Genomic DNA, 6156 nt, shown 5'->3' with positions numbered 1-6156 from the left:
CTTGGAGGTTTCACTTTATTCCTGGGTACCAGTTTTCATTAGCCATTGAATAACTGTAATTATTAGGCTAAATTTAGTTTTAAAGATAATGGAGGAGCTGAAATAAAAATCATTAAAGCCACTTCTTTATCCTTCCTAACACATTATAAACTTTCCCCAAAGTTCAAAGCAATAGAAAAAACTTCACCCTATTTTCCCTCTATGTTTTGTTTCCATATGTTTGTTCTGTTGCCTAAGCTTGGGTAATAAAACTAGTCTGGTCGGTTTCATTTTCTGATTTTCATACATAAGCGAAAGCTGTTTTGTGTCAACAGTGTAAAGTGTTAAGAATCATCTCACCTGCTGGGCCAATTTCCTGTAAGCCTTTGTTTGGGAGCGGAGAAGGGGAAATGCAAGTTTTGATTCTGAACTATTTATGCTTTAAAACTAGAACCCCGAATTAGACCACCAACGTAATTAATCTGTGTTTAGTTTTGACCTACTTAAGTTTTCTAGAAGTGGGCAAGATGATGGGAAAGAAAATGATGGTTATGTTGCATTCCCACTTGCGTTTATCACTATTCGTATAGCAGAATGCTCTGCCTGCAGTTGCTTTGGAAAACTGGCACTTAAAAGAGATGTTTTAATCCACAAAACTTGTCTTTTTTTTCTTTTTGGATTAGATAAATGTTACTGTCTTAATCCTATTGCCCAACAGGTCCTGGCATTGTCTGCAAAATGCAGAGAGAAAAGAAAAATCTTGCAATTGTTTAGACAATTGAGCGCAGGGTGGTTTATGGGATTATTAGGAGGAGTAAAGAGGGCGGTGTGTCTCTTCTGCAGATTTTTTCTTAACGAGGTTAACCTGTGGCTCCTGTCTCGTCGCCCTCCTCCGCTCCTTGCAGGGGAACTTTCTGTTCTGTGAGCGCTATCCGAAGCTTCCCAGGCAAGCTCACTGAGAGATCAAACTAAAAGGGCTGCGTGTCTGTTTGAAACAGACAGAGGGAGACAGGAGCACACACGGTCAGCGGAAGATGGGGCCACGGAGTCGGCGGGGGCTGGATGCCCGAGCCGGGCTGACCTTTCCACGTGTCCCCAGCACCTGCGAGGCTAGTGGGGCATTAGGTTTCTTTTTCCCAGGAGCGGGCGCGAGCCCGGAAGAGGCTGGGCGGCCACGGGCTTAGGTCAGGGGGCTGGGAGGCCCTCCCTCCGAACACGTGCGGTTGGCGAGCGGCTGGTGCGGAGGCTGGCCTGGCTTTCCCGCCCCGGTCCGGCCAGCGCGTCCCCAGCCCGCCGGCGGACGCCAGGAGGGCGGCGGCGGGCGAGTCTCGGAGCTTTCCGCCGGCTTAGCCGAGCGGCCTAGCGAGCGCGCCAGGCCCGGCTGGAGCGAGCCCCAGTGCAATACTGCCCGAGCCCGGGCGGGGTCTCTGTTCTCTGGCAGAGGAGGTCCCTTGGCAGCGGGAAGCTCCCTCTCTTTCTCTCGCCGCCGCTCCGAGTCTGCGCCCTGGTGCCAGGCGCCCAGCTCGGCGCTCCCCTGTGCTCGCCCCGGCGCCCACTCATTCGCAGCCCAGCCTTCGCCGCCGCCGCCTCCCTGCTCCTCCTCCTCCGCGTCTCCCCAGCCCGCCGCGGCCATGGCGGACAGCGCCAGCGAGAGCGACACGGACGGGGCGGGGGGCAACAGCGGTAGCTCGGCCGCCATGCAGTCGTCTTGCTCGTCGACCTCGGGCGGCGGCGGCGGCGGTGGCGGCGGGGGAGGCGGCGGCGGTGGGAAGTCGGGGGGCATTGTCATCTCGCCGTTCCGCCTGGAGGAGCTCACCAACCGCCTGGCCTCGCTGCAGCAGGAGAACAAGGTGCTCAAGATCGAGCTGGAGACCTACAAACTCAAGTGCAAGGCGCTGCAGGAGGAGAACCGCGACCTGCGCAAAGCCAGCGTGACCATCGTGAGTGCCCCCCCGGGGTGCGCCGCGGTGCTGACCTCCGCCCGCCCCTGGGAGATGCTGCCTCCCGACCCAGGGCAGCCCCCGGGCTCTTCGAGGCTTCCGATGACCTGCAGCGAGCACACTCGCTGCCAAGACCCGCCGGCCCCAGAGGGTGGAGGGAGTGGGAGGTGTCCTTCGGAGCCGCGCGGGTCTGCCCTCCCCGGGGTCCAGGCCCCTCGCGGGGTGCGGGAGGAGGCTGCTGGGACCCCCCCCTCCCCCGCCCCACCGACGTTCCCTGGTCGCCCCTTGGGGAGGAGGCTCCTCCGGGAGGAGCTGGAAGGTGGCGGCGTGGCTGGCGGGGGTGGGGGGGCGGGGTGGGACTTTTTCCAGTCCTAGTTTGCTTGAGGGGTGCGTCCAGAATCGGGGAGTCCTAGGCTGAGGGAGAGGCAGGAAGCCGGGGCCTGTTCCGGGGGCTTGGCCGCGGGCTGCGGGGAGTGTGCAGCTGGGCTGGGCACTTGGTTGGCATCAGGACGGCGCTAGCTGGATCGCCCGGGGAGGGGGCGGGAGAGAGTGGCCGGGAATCCGGGAAGTGCAGTTTTTCTGGCCAGGATCGAGAGGGAAGGGCGGGTACCGGAGCTGATGCTCCCACCTCCATTGGAAGTCCTTTCCCTGGGTGGGGGGTGGCGGAGGCCGTGTACTGCTGGGAGAATGCAGCATCTTATCCTGGCTTGGACGGAGCGAAGGGTATGAACCCTGGACCGGCTAACACCAGGGTGAAGGAGATCGACTGACTCCCTCGCCGATCAAGAGGGAGTTGTTTTTTGGTGTGTGTGTGTGTGTTTTGCGTGTGTTTGGTTCCTTGGCGGTGGAGTGTCTGTCTGGGGGATATTTTGGTTCGGCGTCTAGATACTTGATGGGAGTACGGGCTGTCTGTTCTGTTTCCACCTGGTCCCCGGAGGCTCCCCCAAAGAGGATAAGATTAGGTGTGTAGGTCTCCCTTCTCGTGTAGCAGGCCTTTAGAAAGGCCACTATTAGCTGTGATGAGGCGAAACATAACTGGGAAAAGTACAGCGTGTGCTCTCACCTACTATCCCTGCCGGCTAGCCACATCATTAGCATGCACAATCCCCATACAGGCAACCCTGTTGAGATCAAAACAGTTTCCCAGCCAGGAGGAGAGAGGAAAATGTCAAGAAAGCAAGGAGATGAATTGCCATAGTTACTCCACAATAGCTGATTAGGTTGAACCCTCAGATGGAGAAAAAATCGTGCATTCGGGGATCGATGGAAGATCACAACTCTGCAAAGGAAATGCGGCAAGTTTAGGATGCCCCTGTACCAGAAAAAAAGTCTTCAGTGGAGGATGGACTGTGTGTATCCACCGCTGCTCCCCGCCACCCCCCCAACCCCGCCCTGTGCTGGCTTGCACTTGGGGACTGGATGGCATTCTGAATTTGCTTAGAAAGCAGGTTTTCACCAAAGTTTCATTGGGATGGGCAGCCTAAATTGCTGAAAAGACATTGCTGAAAGACACCCCGCATGCTCCGATCCAGCTCTGGCGAATGGCATTGGAGCAATATTCAGACTGTAAAGTTCTTGAAGTGCCCTTTTGGTAGGATGGGGAGGAATTTGCAGAGGCAGCCACTTCCAAGCCTCTTCTGGAGCCTTATTGGCTGAGAGAGATGTCTTTGGTGAGTGGAGGTTTGAAAAGAGGGGGAAGTTGGTGGAAGCAGTTTATTTAAGATTGGAGTTAGTGAAGGAGAGGGTGAGTCTGGTCTCTTGAAGAATGTGAACCACCGAAAGTTGTAAAACCTGCATAAAATGGAATCTCTGGCTTCTTGCATACTGTGAGCAATTCAGGCTGTTTTTGTTTGGGAAGGAGGATGGCGGGGTGGAGAGACTATGAAAAGGTTAGCTGTTTGACACTTGACCATATTAAAAGTAGGTCTGTAAATTGTACACAGACACATTCATTCCTGGTGTGTAAGATCACAGGCCAGTGAACACTTGGCATGAAGCGTTGTGCGAGGTGGTGGCTTCCTTGGAACTTCCCTCAACTAAAACTGACATCTCACCAAATATGCTTTGTGAAAACTTTTGCGGCCTCACTGAGTCAAATTTTAAAATTGTTTTGGATGACAGCCTATAGGTACCAGAAGTCTCTCCATTCTTTAATCTCTGATGAATATATTCAGGGAGATAAATAAAAAGCGCTTGTGGTTTATTGACTTCCCTAATACTTGGCAGGTGTTACTCAGGCAAATGCAGAGGAGAGATTCCTTTGAGGGTTCTGTTGGAGTTGACTGACTTAGGACACAGATTGTGGTGAGTGGGTTTGACCTTTAGGGTTTGTAATTTGGGAGGAAAAATGTGTGTGACTACATGAAGTAAGTCTGTGGATGTCAGGATTCCATTGAACAACACTGTGCCATAGTCTGTGTCAAGGTTAAGCTGCATGAAGTTTGCTGCTAGCAATCTATGAAGTTTGTGAGAAGACTTAAATATTCAGTTAAGTGAAGGCCTTGGTAGATTTCTCACTAATTTTATTTGAAGAGAAGATGGTACCAGAATCCTGTATTTGTCTTCATGTCTCTTACTAGTTCCTCTAATTATGATACTAACTTTCATATTTTTGAGCACAGAAGGTGATTGTGGATGTTCTTTTCCTTGAACGTATTTAACAAGGTACCTTGCTGATCAGCTACACCCTGGGAAGAGAGAGGTGTTGCTTTTTTTTGGGGTGGGGTAGTTTTAGGTTAGCAGCAAACTTAAGCAGAAGATACCAGGATTTCCTAAATACTCCGGCCCTTCTTCCCCTCCTCCATTATCAACATCTCCTACCTGAGTGGTACATTTGATACAACCGATGAACCAACATTGAAGCAACATAATCACCCAAAGTCTACAGGGTTCACTCTTGGTATTGCATATTCTATGGGTTTGGGCAAGTGTACAATGACTTGTAGCACCATGATAGTGTACAGAGCAGGTCCAGTGCCATAAAAATCCCTCGTGCTCAGCCTTTTCGTCCCTCACTAACCCCTGGCCACCAACCAATCTTTTTTCTGTCTTCCATCAGTTCAGTTGCTCAGTCGTATCCAACTCTCTGCAGCCCCATGGACTGCAGCAGGCCAGGCTTCCCTGTCCATCACCAACTCCTGGAGCTTGCTCAAACTCATGTCTGTGGTGTCAGTGATGCCATCCAACCATCTCGTCCTCTGTCATCCCCTTCTCCTCCTGCCTTCAGTCTTTCCCAGCACCAGGGTCCTTTCCAGTGAGTCAGTTCTTCATGTCAGGTGGCCAAAAGCATAGTTTTGCCTTTTCCAGAAAGTCATATAGTTGGATTTATACAGTCTGTAACCTTTTCAGATGGACTTCTTTCACTTAGTAAGGTGCATCTGAGTTTCCTCCCTGTTTTTGCATGGCTTGGTAGCTCATTTCTGTTTTCTTTTTTGGCTGCACTGAGTCTTTGTTGCAGCACGTAGGCTTCCCTAGTTGAGGTGCAGGCGTAGTTGCCCTGCAGCATGTGGGATCTTAGTTCCCTGACCAAGGATTGAATCCACGTCCTGTGCATTGGAAGGTGGGTTTTTAACCACGGGACCACCAGGGAAGTCCCTCCTTTCCTTTTGACATCCAATGATATTTCTTTGTTTGGCTGTACCACAGCTTACTTATCCATTTAACTACTGAAGGACTTGACTTGGTGGCTTCCAAGTTTTGGCAGTTAGGAATAAACCTGCAGTAAACTTCTGTGTGCACATTTTGGGGTAGACAGAAGTTTTCTGCTCGTTTGGGTAAGTAGGGAGGAGCTAATTGCTGGTAGTATGGTGAGAGTATTTTCATTTTGTTAAGAAACTGCCAAACTTTTTGGAGTGATTGTACCATTTTGCATGCCCACCAGCACTGATGAGAGTTCCTGTTGCTCCACATCCTTGCTAGCATTTGGGTGTTACCTGTCTTGGATTTTGTCCATCCTAGTAAGTGTGTAGTGATATCTCATTATTGGGCCCTCATTTTTTAAGCTAAGTCCAAAGGCCAATAGAAGTTCTTAACCAGCAGTCATTTCTGTCTTTTTTGGTATGTAGGTGCTTATTCTAGTCAAGCTACCCTTTTAATAAATGATCGGTTTCGTGGTCTGAATTCTCCACATCTGTATGATAGAGGTAAACATCATCTGTGGGGAAGAATCAACTGTACAGGGCCATTCATCCTTGTCTACAAGTGTCCACTGCCACAGCTTTCCCCTGGTGTGTTTTAT

At 51.3% G+C, this 6156-nt stretch overlaps 1 protein-coding gene across 1 annotated transcript in view; it reads left to right on the top strand.

Annotated features, from left to right (window-relative positions):
- The first annotated feature begins 1117 nt into the window (after nt 1-1117).
- Nucleotides 1118-6156, top strand: part of CCDC6 (coiled-coil domain containing 6) — a 110419-nt gene continuing 105380 nt past the window's right edge. The window contains exon 1 of the mRNA XM_015104369.4: nt 1118-1919. Coding sequence (XP_014959855.2) covers nt 1611-1919 — 309 coding nt within the window. The 5' untranslated portion in view covers nt 1118-1610. The remainder of the gene's footprint in view (nt 1920-6156) is intronic.

This window comes from Ovis aries, chromosome 25 (genome assembly GCF_016772045.2).
Source record: "Ovis aries strain OAR_USU_Benz2616 breed Rambouillet chromosome 25, ARS-UI_Ramb_v3.0, whole genome shotgun sequence".
NCBI classification, from domain to species: domain Eukaryota; kingdom Metazoa; phylum Chordata; class Mammalia; order Artiodactyla; family Bovidae; genus Ovis; species Ovis aries.
The sequence above is the reverse complement of the archived record's forward strand: the minus strand, read 5'-3'. Positions and strand labels throughout refer to the sequence as shown.